The following is a 23,484-nucleotide window of genomic DNA, read 5'->3' as shown; positions in this document are numbered from 1 at the left end:
AGGAGAACAGGATGAGCACTGCCAGAGCCCTACAGAATGACCTCCAGCAGGCCACTGGTGTGAATGTCCCTGACCAAACAATCAGAAACAGACTTCATGAGGGTGGCCTGAGGGTCCGACGTCCTCTATTTGGTCCTGTGCTCACTGCCCGGCACTGTGAATCTCTACTGTGAAGCTCTATTTGCCACTGAACACCAGAATTGGCAGGTTCGCCACTGGCGCCCTGTGCTTTTCACAGATGAGAGCAGGTTCACCCTGAGCACGTGTTATGTGAAAGGGTCTGGAGAAGCCGTGGAGAATGTTATGCTGCCTGTAACACCATTCAGCATTAGGGATGCTCCGATACCACTTTTTCCAGTACTCGGCCGATACAGTACTCTTATTTTTGGTACCTGCCGATACAGAGTAGGCTACAAATACGGTATTTTCATTGTAAATTTTTTACATATTGGGTACAGAAACCAAAAGAATATGTATAATATTAGTAGGTTAACTTCATTTATCAAATAGATATATCCTTAAGTTATACCCTTTGATTGTTTGGTTATTTTTTTAATAGCATTAGAGCCAGTCCATTCCATCAAACAATGTGGCATTTGAGTATAGATATCCAGAATTATATTTTTTCCCATTGAGATCTGATGTTTTCAAATTGTTCCTTTAATTTTTTTTCCTTTAATTTTTTTTGAGCAGTTTTATATATATATATATATATATATATATATATATATATATATATATATATATATATATATATATATATATATGTATATTAGGGCTGTGAGATTAATCGAAATCGTAATAAAATCACGATTTGAGCGTGCGCGATTTCCCGCGGTCCCGACCTCCCGCAGTATGCTATCCGATCTAATCAGAATGCAGCGCACCTAAGTGGAGCGCGAGAACAGAACAGACTGGGCATATGCCTAACTCCAAGTTCACACACTCTGTCTGTGATGCATATTTTTTCTGAGCCCATGTGAATGGATCAAAACGTTCACACTGCACGGGGTAAAAGATGTGAACAGAAAAGGTTAGAAATCGAAAGGTGCGAAAAGAATGAATATCTAGCGCATGAGCATAGAGAGAGTTGTGAGTGAGTGAGTGAGAGGAGACATGTTTTAATTGCGCGCACTCTCTCCGGACGAGAGCAGCGTGTATCTGAGCACGCGTGACTGGTTTTGTGATAGAGAAAAGGAAATCTGCGTGCGAGCGGAGAGATTCACCCTTGCACATTATTTTAATGTGCTTTTGCGTTACAATAACTCGCTCTCGCTGCTGCTTCTGCACCGCATACACATACTGTATACGCACTGCAGACGGAGTACGTGTGAACCTTGGCCAATAAATATATTTCAGCACCTGAGACACTGCTACAATGACCTCTATGACCAATGCATGGCAAAAAAAAAAAAAAAAAAAAAGCCCTGGACACGGGTTTTATTTTATTTATTTATTTATTTTATTTTGCCATATGTCTCTAGACATTTTGTTTGACATCTTAGTGATTATTTTGACTTATGTCTGTTCTAGAGGCATGTTACAACTTTTTGATAAAGCTCTCATTGGTTTTCTTTTGGAAATATGTTTCAAATTTATACTGAATGCATTTATGACTGTATAGCATGTCTGTGTGTCAAAATCGTGATTAAAATCGAAATCGCAAAACTGATCGCAAAAATTGTGATAGGTTTTTTTGTCCATATCGCACAGCCCTAATATATATATATATATATAAAATTTTTCTCTCTCTTCAAAGCTCTAGTAGCCCTGAGCACTCTACGTTTCATACTAGAACATACAATTAATAGTTCGTCCTGGAAAGACACAAAGTATTCAACCACAGTTTGTGGAGTCTTTTATTGACATTTTTATTTGTTAGCATTGGCCATCTGTAAACCACCAGAGCATCAGCAATCCCAAGCAGCCCACCTGGCCCGCCCTCAAGAAGGCCAGTAAAACACAGGAAGTCTATGTTGAATGAATGAGTCTATGAATAAGGCTGGAAGCATTTACAAACCTGTAATCAACATGTGTTTCTACAGGCACAAAAACAGGCTGATAAACCTAAAAATGCCATTAATGAGCTATTGCAACATTCCACCTCTGGGAAACATTCCGAATTTTGATTCTTCATTCGACCTTTAAGTGACAGGTCAGTGTTGAGAGGAAATGGAAAAGAGGTCACCTCAATGGAGGATGCCACTAAAACTACTACACCTTTCTTTATGTGTGCATGGCATGCTTTGCATCCACCCACCATCTCACCCATGAGGTACAGATGCTCAAATGAAACCAAAAGGAAAGAGAAAACAAGTCAAGCTTCTCCTACAACAAGAACAGTTACTATAAATGTACACTGTCACAGTTCAATGTAATCTGGTGAAGGGGAATAAAGCAATTTGTGATTCATTTTGTTTCTCAACTATATTTTCCTCCTAGTAATGGCAAACAACCCAACTCACCAGTCTATCTCAATCTAAACATGTATTAGCTAATGGCTAATGACAGATAAAAATTTGTTTCAAATGAATATGGATGACCCAATTACAGGTTTGACAACAGACAAAAAAAAAAAAATCCCAACGGTTAGTTAGGCTGTTTCATATTTTAATTAGCATTAAAACCATAGTTGATTATGCAATTTGAAAATCTTGTGGTATGTTTTTCTTGTATTTAGTGGCACTGACAACTGTGTGGGTTGACCATGAAAAGTGATGCACAGTCAATGTTCATCTGTTCTCATCATAAATAAATGAATGCATAAGCCTATATGCTCATCCTGTAGGTTCATTATTAAAAATGAAAATGTGAACAAAAATACAAGAAATTAAATGTGTTATAATTAAAATATAAATATATTTAAAAAAAAAAAATTTAAATAATGGGTAATAATAAATTATGATGGAATTTTTACAACCCTGTCCATCAAAATGATGGACAATGTTAAAGTCTAACACAACCTCTGATATATATACTCTCATCAAAACTGGAGGAAAGGTTAAGGAATAACAGCTGTTTAATATGTACCACCCCCTTTTTCAAGGGACCAAAAGTAATTGGACAGTTGAAACAGTTGACTCATCAGAAATCTCTATGTGCTATGAATGCATAGCTGTCAACATTGAACATTGAAAATAAGGGAGATTTCCCGGAATCCATCCCCAAAATAAGGGATTTTTTTTTACACGATTCTTACCCACAAACTTTAAAAAAAGCACTAATCATTAACAGTCTAAAGAGTTTATAACTACACAATATATATTAAAGAATGACAGACAAATGTTAAAAGTGATCTATTTATGAACAAGGTAAACATTACTTACACATTTTCATTTGCTACATGTTTTAGCTTAATGTTATGAGACAGAGTGAGAAAGAAACAGAGAGAAAGAATGTAAGAGGCAGTTGAACAAATGCGTTATCGGAATTGAACGCAATAAGATTTTTCCAGGGAATGCCACGATTCCTAAAACCAGGAAAGAAAAGGAAAATGGAGCCACAATGTCTTTGATAAATACTGTATGTAAACTTAGAGTGTGAGGGAGAGACAGAGACAGTGTGTGTGTGTGTGTGTGTGTGTGTGTGTGTGTGAGAGAGATTGAGAGAGCGACCTTAGTGTTATGTCCACCTTGTTGAACAAATTTTCTGCATTGCCCACATTACATGGCTGCTCAGGTAGTGTAAGGTGGTCTCCCATTTACTCAAACATCGGCATAATGTCCTCGGTTTCGGTTGGTGATTAATTCGGTGATTTGGGCCGTCGGCGTGCTGATCCATCATCGCACATCACACTCATCTACTCTACTTTCGAAGTTCACTCCCGGCTACTTTTTTCCTCTTCATCCCGCCCGCCGGTGCCGCTGCAACTGTCTTCTTCTTAGATAGTAGCCTAAGCTACTTTATACTGCCACCTGCTTTACTGGAGGTCTAGCAAGCCACTTCACAGGCACAGACAGTTACGTGTTCTGAGTTAAAACAATCAGAGTGTAAAAATACGGGATATTTTACGGGAAATTACTAAAACGGGAAGACAGCGGGAAAAGAGCTAAAATACGTGAGAAACCCGGAAAAAACGGGAGGGTTGACAGCTATGTGCTATGAATGTATTATAGGCAGTATTATCACTTAATTCACTGAATGTCTCTCATCACATTCTTTGCAAGCAGGAGTTAGAAAGGGGTTAAAAAGTTAAATTAACAATCACACTATGTTTAATGCTATTTATGTTATATCATTTTTGTGTTTGGAGCCCTGTTTTCAGATTTGAAAAAAAAAAAAAAAAAAGAAGATCAATGAAAGCCTGAACAGGATGAGGAAGCAACAGAAATAATCTTTCATGATTGAAACGCCTCAAAATAGTGCAGTACTTTCCAGCTTGCACACAACTGGGTTTCAGAAGATGTGATGTAATATTTCTTGTCATTGCATCGCATTTTTCAGGATGTAGTCATGTCATGATATTGCTATGTATATGTGGGGAATGAAAAGCCAGTTCAACTGACTTATCAAAAAATTGTCTGCACATTTGGAATTAAAATCTCTTATCTTATAACACCTCAAAAACACAGATGAAGAAGGTGATGACCTTCAAAACTGAGTGCAAGTCTGCATGTTTGTAAATGTCTGGTTTGCGGTCTTGTGTGGTACATTCACAGCAGCCTTGTTCCCACTAAATTAATTATAATTTCTGATATATGGGGTGATTGAGTTTTGCAGACTGCTGATTAGAGCGTCCAGCCGAGGAAAACTTGATTATCTGATCTCTCTGCAATTGTTTCTAAGAACCAGTGAAGAGGTGGAAAGAGCCTTAGATAACCAACAATGACAAACACGTGTGGGGTTTTTTCTCACTGAGGGCTCTGTGGATGAGAAAGATGGCAAAATATGCATGACTGAAAGCTATCGGCAGAATTTACAAATCATGTTTACATATGAGATACATGAACTCTGTGGATCTTGGAGATGGCAAAAGACTGCCATGTGTGGAGAGTTTATCTTTCATTTATTCATTAATTTGATCAATACAAAATGAAGCAAAAAAAAAAAAAAAAAATTTCACAATTTCAGCTAATGTTTTTTTCCTCTCTTTGTTCGTCAAACCAGTGTCAGATGGGAAGAATTTGAGGACTCTAAGAAAAAATGGAAGTGTAGATAAACCAACCCAAGGAAAAGCAATTTTATATGAAAAAAGTAAAAACAAGAACAGCAAACCTACACTAATGATAATGAGAATTAGTTCACTGTCTTGCCATTCGAATGCAGCATGTCTGTGTGGATTAAAAACCCAGTCTGAAATAAGAGTAGAAAAATCAATTGTGCATCAAAAACAAGATAAATAAACTGCAGCGGCTCCGTTATCAAAAAGAACAGTCCCACGTACGGATGATGTATATCATGGTGTGAAACAGATTGAGGTGGCATTCATGGGTGTTTCACACCAGCTAAAGTGATGCCCACATAAAAGGTGAGAACAGACAGGAAGTCATCAGAGGTAAACATGAACATTCACAAGACCCTGAGCTTCACCATGCCAACTAATGCATAGGTGAAGACCTGCATTAAAATCAATAACTGGGGCTTCTATACTTATAATTCTACAGCTGTTTCCAGATAATTCAGCTATTAAATTGTTCAATATTGTGTGTGTGTGTGTGTGTGTGTGTATATATATATATATATATACATATACATATACATATATACACACACACACACATATATATACCTTTTTTTTTTTTTTTTTTTTTTTTTTTTTTTACATAGAACAAACCATTTCAAATTACTTTTCTTTTCAGTCAAAGATGTGCTATTTATGGTGCAGGTGCAATTTAGTTTCTACTTTTGATGCAAATAGAGGGAAAGTAATTTTGCAGAGAAAACATCTCTCATTTAGCAGTTACAAAACAAAGCAAAAGGGAGTTTAATTAGAGGCTGAATGTCGATCTTTGCATTCAGATGTCAAGCACATGACAGAAACGTTCATAAAGAAGTGGGGAAGTCGTAGCCTAATGGTTAAGACTCGTAATCCAAAGTTTGCGGGTTCGAGTCTCGTACTGGCAGGGATTGTAGGTGAGGAGAGTGAAAGTACAACGCTTTCTCCCACCTTCAATACCAAGACTGAGGTGCCCTTGAGCAAGGCACCGAACTCCCAACTGCTCCCCGGGCGCCGCAGCAAAAAATGGCTGCCCACTGCTCCGGGTGTGTGTTCACGGTGTGTGTGTTTACTGCTGTGTGTGTGCACTTAGGATGGGATAAATGTTGAGCACTAATTCTGAGTATGGGTAACCATACTTGGCCACATGTCAAGCCACTTTCACTTTGAAAAAATAACTGCCGTACAAAGTTGTGCAATTCACCTTTAACAGGACAGAACAGCACAATAATTCCATGTGACAGAATACACAAAATAAGCAGAGGCCTGAAAGACAGATTGATGGAGAGCAAGAAAAATAACATTCTGTGTGATGGAGACCAATTTAGTTAGTTGCTGATTAACAGATGTTTTTTAAACCTTTTTAAGTGGCTGCCAGTGTACTACGTGCAAGGACAAGAGAGCTCTGAATTAAGGTAAAACAAACCAAAACATATCAGATGTACATTACAGTCCCTGAGAGCTTTTACTTTAAATGGTTGTACATTAAAATGCAATAAAAGGTATAACAGCCTGCAGTGGAGCATGTCCTACTAACAGCTTTTTCTTTATACATCCTACAATTCTAACATTTTACTTCATATGGAGTGTCCCTAACCAAAATATAAAAAATTGTCAGCCTGTTAAGATCGGTGTGTAATATTTATATTAAGAATGTGCAAAATGTTCCAATTGCTTTACAAATCCCTACCAAAGAGAAAATGAAGAACATAACAAAATAAATAAATAAAAACAATGTCAGCAAATGCTGAGCCAAGCCCACTTTAGTTACAGTTGCTATTTCAGTCATTTTTCAGTAGCTTTTTGTTCCAAACATGTAGAGAAGGAATCCGAGTCTGTGAATTAACCAAGCAATTATTAAATATCAGTAACCATTAGGGGTGGTTACAGACACCAAAAGAGCTCACAGTATGCCTTGGAAGATCAAATCCAAGACGTGAAATTGGGTAAATGTATTTTGGTAAAAATACATATTATTTTTGTTGTTGTTGTTTCATTGTCATTTAGATTACAGTTAAAAAAATATATATAATATTTTCCCAATGCATTCTGCTTTTCAGTCTGAAACCTAACAAATATTTCTGTGTTAAATGTAACAATGTTACAATGTTAAGTGTGCTTTCCTTAAAATTATTACCACTTTGATATTTTGTTATAATTCAAAGATATTCTTATGACTTAAATGTACAAATACTTTATGGTTCCAAATAGTTAGTGCTGGGCAGTATACACCTACACCTACCAAATACCGGTGTTTATTTTTGTTATGATATGAATTTTTAATAAACCGCAATACAGTATGTCCCTTAAGGCCAATTCACACTGCACAGATAAATGCCAACAAACACCAACAAACAAGCTGGCTCAAGTTTGCAGTTGAATTTAGAATTTTATGAAAAATAACTGTCATGTTCACACTGCTCCAACAAACACCAACAAACTTCAGGTCACAGAGACTTAAGTAACACCGTGTCTCACCGGACGCATTAGTTGTCGCACCGTGCCACATCCAGTGAAGACGGCGTACCTGATTATAATCAACATCTGAACATCTGACGTGACATACAGCCAAGTATGGTGACCCATACTCAGAATTCGTGCTCTGCATTTAACCCATCCAAAGTGCACACACACAGCAGTGAACACACACACACCTAGTGTTGTCATGGTACCAAAACTTCAGTATTCAGTACCGATACCAGTGAAAATCCACGGTTCTCGGTACCAATTTCAGTACCAAAGCAAAACACAAAAATATGCTAATTAAAAAAAATAAAAATAAACTTTTTATTACTAAAAATAAAACCAATGCCATTCTTTATACTTATTTACAATTGTGTTTAAAGTTTTTCTACAAGTAATATAATTATGAAAAACAGTAAACAAGTTTCACCCAAATTTAATTTGTCTTTTAATTAATGAAATTTAAACACATTTTATTTTTTGTTAAATAAAGGGGATTTGCTATTAAAACTAAAACATGGAAGAAATATTGTGTGATTTATTTCTTTAAAAAAAATAAAGTTTTATTAATTTTTTCAACAGTAGTAGCAGTATCACATACATTCTACTAAATAATAGTAATATTTCTAGCACAATGCCTTTATGTAAAAATGAACTTTTATTTTGAGGGTTGCAGTGTTTCCCACAGCCTTCCCCCGCCCCCATATATACATATATATGCAAATTCATTTTCTGCCAGCAGGAGGCGCTTTAAGAGCGGGAGAGGTAGAGGTTTCTCCGGTAACGGCTGTAAAGCAGCGCCGAGCTCACAAACGCTGCCTTATCAAGCATTACATGCAAAATGAAATGAAAATAAAATCGAAAATTTCCTAAATACTGTCGGTTTCCTTCTGAAATACAGTGATATAAAAACAACCGCATCGGTTTTTGATTTTGAAACGTGCAGTGTTCATGTTTATTCAGTGAAGTCAAAGCCTTTTGGAAAATCTGTTTGTGGCGGTCAGTTTTGATATTGTAATAAACCAATGTGTGGGAAACCCTGGGTTGCCGTGAATACCTTTAAATTGACACTGGTTTTACTCAAATGAAACGGTAAAATGCTTGTGAAGTGACTCAGTTCTGGTGATGTTGTTTATGTATATATGTCCTCATTGAGACGGCAGATGCTGAAATTACTGCACACTTCACGCGCTTCAGTCTATGTAGTAAACTAAACCGCACATCTCTGCCATTCATTCATTCACACAGAGATGCGCAGAACATTTACAGATACTGGTCCATATGGAGATTTGGTTTGATTCATTTATGCTAACTTTGACAAATTCCGTGACTGTCCATTTTAAAATGTAAATTTAATTTTCATGACTGGATTTTGAGATTCCGTCCGCGTTTTCTGCTTCGCGGAAATCAGCACTGTATGCGTCAAGAACCGGGTTGACCGGGTACTCAGTACCACCGGTACTTAAAGAAACCTGGTACCGTGACATTTTAATTTTTTTAGTACCGACTTGGTACCGAAGTACCGGGTCTTTTGACAACACTACACACACCGTGAACACACACCCAAAGCGGTGGGCAGCCATTTATGCTGCGGTGCCCTGGGAGCACCTGGGGGTTCGGTGCCTTGCTCAAGGGCACCTCAGTCATGGTATTGCAGGCCTGAGACTCGAACCCACAACCTTAGGTCAAACTTTCTAACCACTAGGCCACGGCTTCCCCCAATAATCAATAGAAAAAGCGAGGAAAAGAGGGAAAACTCAAATAAACTAACAATGAACAAGTGCTTTATGCGAAATTGCTGCTAATTTGAAAGTGAAAGTAAAATGCACGCTTTTACAAGCTATTTAAAAGTGAAGGACAGAGAGAAAATGATGTGATACTAGTACTACCGTTGTCGTCACGCGTTGATTAACCGGTGGGAAAATTTCCTCACCATCACAACCCTAATATACCGTGAAACCAGTATAATTTTGAAAAATACTGTGATATAAATTTTTGGTCATACTTCCCAGCACTACAAATAGTTACTATATTTTAAATCATTATATATATCATACTGGAAATATACTTGCTAGGGGGGCTCCGATTGTTTAGCTACTGATCATTATCGGCCGATAATCGCTTTGGAATGTTTGATCGGTGGTCTCTATAAAGGCTGATCTCAAAAACAAAAATGATCTCAAGCTGATGACGAGCCTGCCGTCAGAGGATTGGCATGACATGCATGTCTCAGTCTCTGTCTGGTGCAGGTGAAATACTCTAATTGTAATGCTGAAGGAGAGTTACAATCCATATTTCTTCATTAAATAACTTGTAAAGTAATTTGAATACTTTCTGTGAGACATAATTTCACCAATATCATGAGTGAATCACTGCGCACATTCTCTCTTTCTCTCTCAAAATGCGCAAATGGCTTCAAATCACATCGTGTCTGCACTATAAGCGAGCTGCAGTCTGCACAGTTGACACAGGAATTGTCCCTTGCACTATCGAGTTTATAAATTGCATTCCTTTTTAATTCTTGCCAGAGCTTAAATTATTCAGCACTCACGCGCTCTCCTGGAGACTGTGCACTCATGCAAACTCAAAGCGAACACACATAACGCCAGGTTCACATCACTCCTTTTGCAGTGAGTATGCTGTGCGTATTTTTTTTTCCACGCTGATGTTAATGGATTAAAGCATTCACACTGCACACGGTTGCAATCCGGCAGTGCGTTCCAGGAGTGGAGCGTCTGCAGCAGTGCAGCGTTTGCTTCTGCACCGAGTCTAGTTTTGCTGCACTGCAAGTTCTGAATTAAAGTAAGAGCACATTGTTTGTGGTAAATAAGAACATGGATTGACACGAAAATATAGTAATTACATCATAAATGCATGGTCGATTGCCACTGGCAGTGGTGCACATCACACATTATAACAAGCATAAAATACTTAGTTCCCCTTCAGGAACTCGAGCTGTGTCGAACGCTTTGGGAACGCCTTTAGTGTGACCACGCACTGAGTCATGTGTGTAATCAGTCCAATGGATGGGCGAGGCAGCTTCTGTCATTCAGCAAGCGCTCTGTGTGTAAGTCTCATGATTTGTTTGTCAGTCTTATTTACTGTTGTTTGTCCCAGTTTGTTGCACAATCGTGCCTATGGCGAAAGACAAACACGATGGCGAGAGCAGACAGCATTATAGGCTGTGTGTTCCTCCCTGCCCGCACTACATTAGAGGTAGGGATACACACAGTCTGTGTGTTGTCTGCTTGGGAGCGAAGTGCACGGAGTTGGCTTTCGAGGTAGCTGACTGCCCGCATTGCAAGCTTTTGTCAATCCACATGCTTCACTCCCGGAAGTCTCTCTTTGAGGAGGGAGTCTTTGCCTGCGTTCCTCGTGGTACTGGACTCTCTTCTGCCGAGGCAGAGTGGTGGTTGCGGTCGTAGGGATCGCAAATGGATCTGATGGAGGGAATTGAGACAGGCCAGATCCAGCACACTCTTTCAGGGAATGGAAGCCTGCACTGCGGTTTCTTCCCACTGGGAAAGGGCTAGATGTTTTGCCTGTCTTCCTCCGAGGAGGTTGATGTGGAGAACATTGACAAGGCTGGGGACTCGCACACTCAGTCTCCCCAGTATGAAGAGTTATTGGAGGTGGTTACTTGCGCTGTGGCCAAGCTGAATCTCGAGTGGCCCGCAGAGAAACAGACCAAACCACCAAAAAGCAAACTAGATTAATGTTTTTGCGTAGTAGGCCGCCACCTCCTCACTGGGGCCTCCCGTTTTTCCCCAACCTTTACACCAAGGTGTCGAAGTCGTGGGTGAAACCATTCTTAGCCCACATCTTCAGCCCCACGTCTAGCCTGTTCGGCGACGCCTTCAACTTGGTTGTCGACAGGTTTCAGGAGGGCCATAAACCCATGGCTGCATACCAGCGGTTCTTCCCTCGCCATTCTCTAGCTTCTGGGGCTACTGGGTGGGAGCAGCCCCACTCATGTACCGGCTCCTCATACAGGAAACAGCAAAAATAGAGCATTGCCTCTCGTGCTCTTCCGCAGCGGGTCTGAGAGCAGCAGCGCTCTAGTTCGGGACCTTCAAAGTTGAAGCCAGATCTGTGGACCATTCTTTTGACTAAGAAGGCCTCAGGGCTTCTGAGGGCTGGTCCCTCTGGGGAAGAGCAGTGTACACCACATCATACAGTGCCTGTCTCTCCTCAGTGCACCAGGAGATCGATCTGTCAACCCTGCCACCCACGCTGCTTCATGGCACAGCTGTCTCCAGTGAGCGCTTCTCTCAGTTTCCGCCCGAGAACGTAGCGATACTGGGAGGCTCGTTACCTCCATGTAGGTCTCTAGCTAGGTCTGCCATCCCCCGCCAGTCCTCCGCTTCAGGGCACTGAGCTAGCAGCTCTGATAACACCAGAGGTCAGTCTCAAGAGACTGATTCCCTTAGTAGACTATTTGGCAGCGTGGAAGCTTCCGTGATCAAGGTCACGTGGCGATGCTTTTGTGCCTTAGACATGTGGCGGAAACCTTGGTTTTTGTCACAGGGCCCAGTGCTGGGAGCTCTTTGTCATCTTGTAACGCTAATGACGAATGCGTCCCTCACTGTTTGGGGAGAGGTCATGAGTGGCCATCCAGTCCGGGGTCTGTGGGCGGCCACAATCTCACGTAGCACATCAACTGCCTGGAGATGCTAGCCGTGTTTCTAACACTGAAACACTTCTTCCCGGACCTAAGAGGCCACCATGTGTTGGTGCGCTGCGACAACACAGCAGTGGTCTCTTACATCAACCACCAGGGAGGTCTGCGTTCACGCTCCCTTTACAGATTGGCGCACCAGATCCTTGTGTGGGCCCAAGGGAAACTCTTCTCGCTGAGAGCAGTACACATCCCTGGGCATCTTAAACAGGGAGCAGACACCCCTTTGAGGCAGGGGCCGAGGCCCAGGGAATGGAGTTTTGCCAAGATGTGGTGGGTTAGATTTGGAGAGTGTTTGGACAGGCTCAGGTGGATCTGTTTGCGACTCAGGAGACGTTGCACTGTTCCCTCTGTTTCCCTCTGACTCATCCAGCTCCTCTTGGACTGGATGCCATGATACAGACATAGCCGACACCTCGTCTGTATGCTTTTCCCCCCGATTGCTCTGCTCCCAGGAGTTCTGGAGAGAGTGCGCCAGAATGGGGTCCATCTTCTGCTCTCCATGGGAGATTTGCATCTAGGAGGAATCTCCTCTCACAGGCAGGGGGTACCACATCCACCCCCGACCAGAGTTGTGGAAGCTGTGGGTGTATGTAATTTAAAAAAATAAATAAAAAAAACTTCACAAAGAAAAACAAACTTTGAAAAACAAACTTTTCTTCACTTTGCAACTAATTCACACACAATCATTTGTTGGTCAAGTTGTTGTTGTTTTTCAACTTTAGTTAGTCTGTAATGTTGCTGTTTGAGCATAAATATATCTGCAAAGTTACTACGTTTGAAGTCCACTTCAATAGGAGATATTTTATTTAACAGAAATCACTTTTTTTAAAAACTACAACAAACGACTCATTTGGACTACAATGCATATTTTCTGGGATTTGTGATATCACAAATACCAACAAATGGGACGAGACCTGGTTGAGCTGCACTAGTGGGGCACAGCTCATAGCCTCCAGTCTCTCAACTTAGGTTGTTCTGACCATCCTTCAGTCCAGAGCTCCCTCCACAAGGAAAATGTATGCCCTGAAGTGGAAACTTTTGACTTCATGGTGTGGCGACCACAAGCTCAGCCCAGTTAACTGCCTAGTTGGTTCAGTGGTCGAGTTCCCGCAGGCCCGTTTCTGCCACCATCACTGCCCTACTGACCATCAACCACATTGCCCTCTATATACTGACATATGCTTCAATAAATATGTTTGAAGAACAAAAAATAAATAAATAAAACATTAGCTAAGTAATGCTATGCCTCAAATATCAAGTTTGTTAAAAAGTTATTATATATGGCAGCATTTTGTGTTATTATATACAGGGTTTACTGAACCATTTTTCCCCAGAAACAAAATCAAAGTTTTATTTGTCAAATTAACCTCTTAAGAGTTTGATCTTTGTGAGGTAATCCAGTCCAAATAATACTATTCTTCCATTCTCAGCAAAAAAAAATTTTCTCTAGCACAACCACATCCTGCTGTACATTTCCTAACTAAGAGCAGTGGACATCTGTCTAAGCACTAATCTTTAGATTTGGTTTAAATCTGGTAAAAACCACAGCTTGTGTGTATATAGCAATCCCCCAGAATTCAATGCATGAACAGCTAAAAAAACACAATGAATTTGCAGGGGAAAACACTAAGGAGCCGATGAGAGGACTCAGGTACTGCCTTCTGCAGACTGTAATAACTTAACACCCAAAAGCAAATTCAACCCAAGCTCCTAGAAAACTCAAAACAAACAGAGAGAGGGGAGGAATTCACCAAGCTTGAGGGCGAAGTTGCAAATTTAGTCCAGCTGGCTCCAGGCCCACTTAAAGTACAGCTCAACACCTCCTCCAGTGATATTGAGGGGAGGACAGATGCTTCTGCTGGAGCTAGGAAATTAGGCCAAGGACTCTCACTTGAAGAGCAGAGCAAGAACCGAGGTCTTAAAGGAACAGTTCACCCACAAAATGAAAATTCACCATTTGCACTCATCTTCGATCCAAACACATGTGTCTCTTTCACAAAAATAAGTGCTGAATTTCAGAATTAGCCTGGCTATTTTTTATAATAAAAATTTAAAAAATTAATAAAATAAAAATTAAATGGGCACTAAGATTGTTTTACCAAAATTTTCAAAAGTTCCAAAAGGTCAGAATTTTATTTAAAATAGAAATATTTTGTAACAATATACACTATTTTTTCTTTCTTTTTTTTAAATAAATTAATTTTTATAAAGCAATTATATGTTACACTGATATAAACTTTTAACTTTTTATTCATCAAAGAATTCTGAAAAAAAAGTATTACAGACTCCAAAAATCATTAAGCAGCACAACCGTTTCCAACACCGATAATAAATCAGCATATAAAAATTATTTCTGAAGGATCATGTGACCCTGATGACTGGAGTAATGATCCTGAAAATTTAGCTTTGCATCACTGAAATAAATAATATTTGAAAGTATATTAAAATGGAAAACCATTATTTTAAATTGCAATAATATTCCACAGGTTTTTTTCTTTCTGTATTTTTGATCATATAAATGCAGCCTTGATGAGCATAAGACACTTCTTAAAAAAAAAAAAAAAAAAATACTAAAACTCTTACTGATCCCAAAATTCCGAACATCAGTGAACATATTATATTTACCTTCTTTCATTTTTTAGACATAATTTAAAGTTTTGTTAGAAAAGTTGGAATGTACTGTAGTGTATGTACTACTTTTATGAATTCTTTTGACTTGACTTTTTTTTTTTTTTTTTTTTTTTTTTTGAGCTTCACAACCACAGTCCCGTTTAACTTCATTATAATTTTGGAGTGAAGGCCTTTGTTCACTTTGTTTTAGACGGCTCACAGACTACACAACTGCAATTGCATAAGTTCACGTGCAAACATTACACATGGCACCACTGATGTCCCTGTTCTTACTGAATAAATACTGCATTGGATAAACAGAGTGAGACAGGCAGTCAAAACAGATGCGTGTTTGTTGGTGGCACCACTGTGACCCACATTGCACTCTTCTGAAAACTGTACTACATTTTCTACTGTACAATAGGCTTCTCAGAAAAGCACTGTGCATCAAACAATCCATTCCTAGCAGTACACTTTGCAGAAAACCTTTGCCCCACATTTGTTGCATTTTAACGCATATTACCACAAGGTCATGTTCAAATTTGCAGCACTGCTCAGCTTCAAACAGGACATACATCATGACATAAATACTTGAAGCTAATGCTTCTTCCTTTAAAACTTTAAAAGAGAAAACTAAATAATATATTTATATATAAATCTATTAAAAAAAAAAAAAAAAAAAAAAAAAAAAAAAAAAAACATTGTATCCAGACGGCCGGTGATCTCCTCATTCTAAGAATCAATGCCAGATTACAAATGAATGAGACAGCCAGTAGCATATCAAGAATATCATTTCCACATCATTTATTTTTTCCTCTCCATGCAGCTTCTATGCAACAGCAATAAAAAAAAAAACACCAAATAAAAAGTTCCAGACAATTAATAATTAAAAAAAAACAAAACAAATAGCACTACTTCAACAATATTTCTTGAAAATTAGCATGAAAGTTCTTTACCAAAAGATAATACCAAAAATATCATGTTATGATTAGTTCAACTACGGAACGAAACCAAAAAAACACCAATTATTCACTTTTTTGCAACCACTGGCCTGAATCAAGCAATCTAAACTGAGGCTAAAACGAGTCTTATTTTCAATCAGATTTATTTTTATTTTGTGAAGACATCTGCTTTCCACACATTAAACCTCTTATGTCATTCTATTACATATACTAGATTAAACGAGTAGATTATATCATTATAATCCTTTGAGCTGTGATAAATAATGAAATGAGAGACAGAAAATAATGAAAACTAATTTTACTACATTATATTAAAAGAATTATCAAGTGTCATGCACAAAAAAGAGAATATCTAAAAAGGAAGATTTAAAATATGCTACATTCTATAAATGTAAGCCATGAATAAAGCAAAAGACCCTAAAGGCTTACCTATTTATAATTAATAAAACTTTTGGAACTATCAAATATCAGCACATTGAACACACGCATAATGGTTTTTCCCATGGGCAGCGCTGGAGGGTTCTAGAGTGTGACCGCACCCTCTAGAAGTGAAATGAAACCAATCAGCAGGGGGTTTGTTGTGTCACATGACTACACAACACAGAGCCTGACACTTATGCTGTGTTCCAGGCAGGTTTTTGAGGCCGTAAATCACAACATCCAACCACCACTCACGACTTTGTAGCATTCCAGGCAAGTCACGCCAAACTGCCTGAGCGCAAGGAATTGTAACTAGATTCTTAAATTTATTGCAACATTATAGTTCTTAAGTCTATTTCTAACCGTGTACCACTTGGGTTACGGGTTGTCTGGAACATGGCATTACAACTGGCACTCATAGTTTTTCAGGGAAGAAAAACTAAAGGCTATTGGCTATTTTTTAACATTGCTGGTTGTATCAAAATGGTTGAGGGATGCACAAGCAATGCAGGCCTTTAAGTACTGTACTTACATATACTGAAAAATTTTTGTGAAAAACTTATTTTTAACTTGATACACACATCACTACTACCCGCTTCTTATCTGACCTGTTACATGTGAATGAAAATTTATGGAATGTTTGATTCATCGTCACTGTTCTGCAGGAGGTCACATTCCTGAGCCTGCGTGACTGGTAAATCCTTTGAAGCAAACTGGACAAAAATATATCAAACATTTCCACAGGACCTACAAATTAAGACTAACTAAATAAAATTCATTATATCAAAAATTGTCCTTCTGTTTTTGAATGATTATTAATAATTATATAAATACCATCTAAACTGAAAAAAGAAAGAAAAAATACTAGGGCTTGCAATGCATTAAAATAATATTATGGCTTACTTTTTACATATTAAATTGTAGGTTTTGTCTCTGTGTAAATGAAATTCCTCATATCAACAGATATGTCTGTGATTGGCTACAATGATCATCACTTCACGCTCTTTACTGAGAAAGCCTTGTCTATCAAAGGATCTGTCTATGAGCATATAAGTTACACTTTATTTTCAGGTGTCCTTGTTTGCAATGTAAATATACATTTAAGTATTGAGTAATAATAATTAACTATATGTACTTACTATATGCCAGGGCTGTACGTTAACTTTTTTTTTTTGCACATAGCACTGGTGCTACAGAGTTTGAAGTTTTGTAGCACAGGCAAAACAGTTGTAGCACAAGTATAAAACATCTGTTATCATGTCTGAAAACAAACAAATACATCACTTAATAAAAACTCTAAATAAAATACTAAATTTGCAAACTAGCAAACTAACCAATACCATGGAACTCCTCTATGAGACTAATGCTCTCAACAGTTGCTATAGTGCATAGTGTGTTTGTCACAGATCTAGCATGTCTGTTGGCCACTCTTTTGTATCTGGTCTCCTGGCCCTTTTAGAAGAGGTCATCTATTTAGCTGGTATACTGTACACCATTTGGATTGAATTCCTCTAAACAAGAGCTGTTGGTCAGCATCGCAAATAAATCATTTTTCCACTCAGGACCGAAATCACTATATACATCAGTAATTTTTATTATTATAATTTTTTTTTTTTTAAGCAACTGTATTAAAGTTCATCAGTCAAGAGCAGTGAGTGATTTTTCTTTGTGTTTTGTTGTTTTATTAATATTGGAGGGATCGTTCACCCAAAATGAAAATTCTGTTGTCTGTCAATTCTGTCTTAGTGTTTTATTTTTATACCATGATTTACTCCGTCTGAAGCTGTTTTAAACCTGAATTAGTTTCTTTCTTCTGTTGAATGTAAAAGATGCAATCAAACATTTGCTGTATAACTACAATGTTTAAGAAATATTAATACAGTGCTGCCATGTAAACAATGTAAAATTAACTAAGATAAAAATGTGTCAGGGGAAATTTCAGGTAACTAACACTGATAAGTTTCCCCTAACACATCACTAAACTGTCCAAGTTTGTTTAGCAGGAGAAACATGCTGACCTAAATATCTCTAACTTGGCTTTCTAAGTAGACTGCCAGATTAACATTCAGCCATTGGGAAAAGGTTTACAGGTTTCTCTTGTGCAAATGAGTCTGGCATGGCGGATCAAGTTGGATAGGAAATTACAACAAAACATTATCAAATAACAAGTGAGTCACAGTTTAACGCTTTCCCGTGACACGTTCAAGTATAACCGCCAGGTCATTAAAAGTCCATATCTTTCAGGCTCTCCCAGAGCATATAAATTCATATCTCAGTCTAGAAGTCTGGCCGTAAAACACTTTCCATTTCATCAGAAAACACAACCCCAAGTAGCAAAGTAATACTGGTCAAGAGTCAAGACCATGGACACACTTTATATTATTTCCAGTACTCAGGGAATTTTGACCCATAATGACTCATAACTTCTAGTCCTTTCCACACTCACCGAAATACAATATCACATCAGCAACAGCACCATTGATGCTTAGAGCCTCCTGAAACCAGACTCTTAGAGGAGCACATGTGTGCCGTTCTGGGCCGAAGGGAGCTCCATCAGGCCCATGTGTTTGCTTTGGACAGGCAAAGCACCAATACAGATCAGCACACATGGGCTCCTGGGAGAAGAAGCGGACCAGCACACGCTCTGTTAAAACTAATTAAAGCTGCAAACAACAGCTTCATCAAATAGCATGAATGTAGTTATGAGAAGTTTCATGTTCAGTGTTTTTTATATAACTACGAAATGTATATTCACTATAAAACCTTCAAAAATGTTTAAAATTGTATCATTTTATCTTTTCAAGATTGCAAATCGTAGTTTTAAAGCTTATAAAAACCCTTTGAGTTGTAAAGTTTTCCACAATTGCATTTTGCCGATATGCCCCTTGGTAAGGGAAAGGGAATTTCCCTTAATGGCCACATTTTCACACAATTTCATCAGCTGATGAAACATACAGCTCAGAATAACTACACAATTTATATTTACTTCAGAAAAGACTGCATTAATTTCCTTTTCAGGTATGGAACTCACACTTTTAAAATTCTCAGATGTTTTGTCCTAAATATATAAAATAAAGTGCACTACCACAGCAGCGGCTCAGCCTATTTTAATTTTAGAGCAAATTATTCACTGTTTACCTTTTTCATCACTCATAATCATTAAAATAAAGCTGCTTATTCAACAGCCTTTAAAAGTCATTCCTACCTGCTGTACGGATATGTGGACGGAAGTACTGTCTCATTGGCTCGCTGCATCCCAGACGGATCTCCATATCCATTTCCTCGAGCCCAGCCATCACTTAAGGCAGGCAGGGGAGGAAACAGGCCAAAAAGAGGTTTCTGATCTGGTAAACTCACAGCTGAGGCAGTGTTGGCTCCGTAGTGGTATCCCTGTCCGCCCATATCTCCCAAAGCGGTGGGCCCACCGTGAGGCCCACCCATCCCTGACATCTGACAGTAGCTCCGCCTCTCATTCTCCTGTTTGATGACACCCGGCGTACACAGCTGGATAAAGTCTGGGTCTTTCTCTGTCTTTATGTCCGGCATGTTGACACTGGCTTCCACCATCTGCTGCCGTTTCCCCGTGCCGTTCACATTTGCACAGGCTGCACTGTTGCCAGTGACAACAGGCCTGGTATCTTTTAGCAAGTGGCTCTCTCCCAGCAAGGCATCATCCACTGCCAATGAGGACAGAAAGGCAGCCTCATTAGCAACGTAGAACTCATTCATGTCAGATAGGGAGTCAGGTAAGTCCAGATCGTTTAGGATGTCAATGGTGTTGTCTCCAGTCACTCTCTCATTACCATCCATTTCCTTATTAGGATAGCCGTAGGGTTGAAAGTCCACCCTATCTTTCTCCATAGGGGAAAACTCCATTTTCATTGTAAAAGCATCAGGGGCCTGGATGCCAGAACCACGATTTAAGTCCGCAATGCTCTCGTCTAAGAGCGAAAAGTTCTCCCCAATGTTGAGGGGCTCTTTTACCTTTTGCTGGTGCTGCATTCTGAAAGATTTAAATGCCTTAACATCTGGTTCTTGTATGTTACATCCCATTAAGGACGGATCTGCCATAGAGAGGTTTCCTTGAGCGTCACCACCTCTCTGTCCATTTGAGAAATCTTTTGATGTATTTAAAGCGGACGCATTGACACCAATATCAGAAAAAAGGCCTCTCTCAATACAATCCACAAAAGTTACATTCTCAGCATTGTTACTGCTGCGTTTTAGTCCACGATCCATATCTCAAACCTGTTGTGTAGACAGAAATGTATTTAATATAAAATTTAGTTATTATTATCAAAGAAATTACATTAAGTTTTAGATATAAAATGTAGTAAATATTTACATTGCGCCTATGTTTGAATAAGACAGATGTAAACAAATACAAAACATTTTTTTAAGAAAAATAAAATTTTGCACCAAGGCCTCTAACATTATTTACAGGTGAAAATATTAAAGATTCAGACTTTAAATGTTGTATATCTGGACAGAACTCCCACTAGGAGTTCCTCTCAGCTGCTAATGGAATGAAATAATATGATATGAAACTACAATACACAAGTATATTTTCTTCTATCAAATTATTTGAATCGACAGTCTGCATTACGAACTAATAAATTCTGAAGCTAGGTTTATCAAAACTACTGCAACGCATTCAAACTCATCCCACAAAATGGAGCTTGAATGGCTTGATTGTTTGCTCAGATAATGACGGCTTGAGGCGCGTAGAGACATTTAAACTCATAGAAATCCTCCAAATGCATTAGATTAGCCGATGCACCCCAGTGCTGCCACCTGTCAGTTCAGCTCAGATACTGCGTCCAAAATGAACTTTAGTCTGACAAACCGCTTAATGTGCATTAAAGCTTGTCAAACCTACATAAATGTCAAACAGCACGTGAATATAAACTAAATGACTTAACGAGAATCTTAAACAAGTCTGAGGACATGGTTTAATCCTTAAAAAGCATGGAGTGTCCAAATGACGCAAAATGTTAAGGCAGCAGAAGCTTTAAAACCTAAATTAAAGCTACAGCAGCTGCTATGCTTGTTAACAATTAGAAACGTCAAGGTATGTAAGGCTACTCGTTAAAACAAGAAAAACATGTGCAGGTGGTATGCAATTGCAAAAATGCACAATGCATTCACAACGCATGGACAGCAAATGACCCCAAGTACATGAGGCAGACTTACCTTTAAAAGATTTATGTCGAAAAATCCATTTCTATACAAGTCCAAAGCTGTTTAAGCGTTTAGATGGGGTCCGGAATAGTTTTCTGTTGAACTTCCCGCATGGTCAATAGATTTTACAAGACGCTCTGCAGCTTCGACACGCGCACGAACAACTCACGAAAATGCGCATACGAGTCGTGTCACGAAATAAACTTCGACGCGCTCTGAATACGCGCTGTTTATTCGTCTTTTGAGGTCAAGCGGGGAATCGCCAGCATTACATAAGCACAAGCTGCTTGTCAAACTCCCGACAGCCCGTGATCTACCCGTCAAAAAGCTTCTGCGAGCTTCAACACGGTAAACGCCCCTCCAACAGCGACAAAAACCTCCAGTGCAAGTTAGCCCTCTGCAGTGCGAATGCAAAACATAATAAAAGGAAGAATAAAACCCGCGCGAAATCGAAAAAAAAAAAAAAAAAACGAGCTGACAGTTACGCTAATGTCAAAAGTGTCACCGAACATACAAACACTGCCGCTTCAGACGGATGCGGTCGATACAGAAACGGTCACTCCCGTGTGTACCCTCGTTGTCATTTCAAACCGACGACACCGTAGGCTATACAGACTGTCAACAGCGAATAAAACCTGTGTTTGTACTTTAGAGCACGAAAAGACTAGAGTACGAGAGCGCGCTAGCTAATGCACGTTAGCAGTCGCGCGAGTTGCGAGACCGCTGCAACTTTCTAACATCACGACGCAACTTTTGTATGCGCCTTGCAGCAAACTGAAGAAACACTAAGTATCTCTAAGGCAAATTTGTGCTGGGGAAAACACGGCGGAGAGCTGAAGACCGTAAGAAAAGTGCATGCAGAATGACGCAGTTCAGTCCGTAAATAAAGGGGCAAAGGGCACCTTCACGCGATAAAACCGAAATAAAGCCAGTGGAGAAAGAAAATGGTTATTCCCGTCTGTAGTTTCGGATAAAACGAATAACAGCTGTCCAGTATTGCACCATGTAGGCCTACGCTAATTTGTCCCCATCTGCTTAATAGAGATAAATGTAAAAATGATAGACTTTGAGTAAAGAGAGATCGACATGCACACAAAGGGTCAGTTTAATGTCAATAGGCTATTCGTATTTACACTAGCGTTTAAAACTGTGAATGTAAAACATGGTGCATAGGCTACTGAATATATTGCGTTTGCATCTATTATAATAAACTGTTAAGCCATGTGAGACTGAAAAAGTTTGAAATAGCTATAACTCGTGTATATACATATATACAATTTACTAATCTATAGCTTATGTAGCCTAATGTTCCCAGGTTGCTGAGGTATATTTTGGTTATAGTAGCTTATATAAAAGTGGTTAATAAACTACCCAAAAGTGTCCTAAAAATGAAATATTGGACAATGCAAAATTACTAATAACATAGGCTGAAATAAATTAATCAATTTTACAGTGGCAGAGTGATTTACTAGCCTAATATAGCCTGCTGAATAGCCTAAACCAGTGGTTCCCAAACCTGTCCTGGAGGACCCCCAGCCCTGCACAATTCTTACTAACGAGCTGTCGTGGAATCAGGTGTGTTAGATAAGGGAGACATACAAAAGGTGCAGGGCAGGGGGGCCTTCAGGACAGGTTTGGGAAGCACTGGCCTAAACATTTTATTTTTGTATTAAATTGCCTAGCAGCCATATTACCAAGTGACAGATTAATTTGTCAATTTTTTTATATAAATCACTGGATGCATAGCCTTTGATGTAAACAACAAAATTGAAATAAAAGCATTTACTCCGTTTTATTGTTGATAAGCTAACTACTTCCAGTTCACCCATAACACAGGAAATGGAGGGTCAAGTCGGGAGCATTGCATTGTGATATATAACAGTATTCTGTGACGTGTGTTGTTATTGTATACTACAGTGCTACAGTGTAGCATATTGTGGATAAAATTACTAATATTTACTGCAGCAATAGTAAGAACAGTGTGTTAGTATGCTATTCCAAAAGTAGTCAGC

At 38.9% G+C, this 23,484-nt stretch overlaps 1 protein-coding gene across 2 annotated transcripts in view; it reads right to left on the bottom strand.

Annotated features, from left to right (window-relative positions):
* LOC109060192 (glucocorticoid receptor-like) overlaps positions 1-22,505 on the bottom strand; it is an 86,465-nt gene extending 63,960 nt beyond the window's left edge. The window contains exons 1-2 of one of the 2 annotated variants that reach the window (XM_042748207.1): positions 21,485-22,505; positions 19,497-20,539 (exon numbers count right to left, since the gene is read on the bottom strand). In XM_042748207.1, coding sequence (XP_042604141.1) covers positions 19,497-20,530 — 1,034 coding nt within the window. In that variant the 5' untranslated portion in view covers positions 20,531-20,539; positions 21,485-22,505. The remainder of the gene's footprint in view (positions 1-19,496; positions 20,540-21,484) is intronic. The other variant, XM_042748208.1, reaches the window with a different exon arrangement.
* Positions 22,506-23,484: the final 979 nt, after the last annotated feature.

The sequence above is a fragment of the Cyprinus carpio genome, chromosome B21 (genome assembly GCF_018340385.1).
Source record: "Cyprinus carpio isolate SPL01 chromosome B21, ASM1834038v1, whole genome shotgun sequence".
NCBI classification, from domain to species: domain Eukaryota; kingdom Metazoa; phylum Chordata; class Actinopteri; order Cypriniformes; family Cyprinidae; genus Cyprinus; species Cyprinus carpio.
This window is presented reverse-complemented; position numbering and strand designations above follow the sequence as displayed.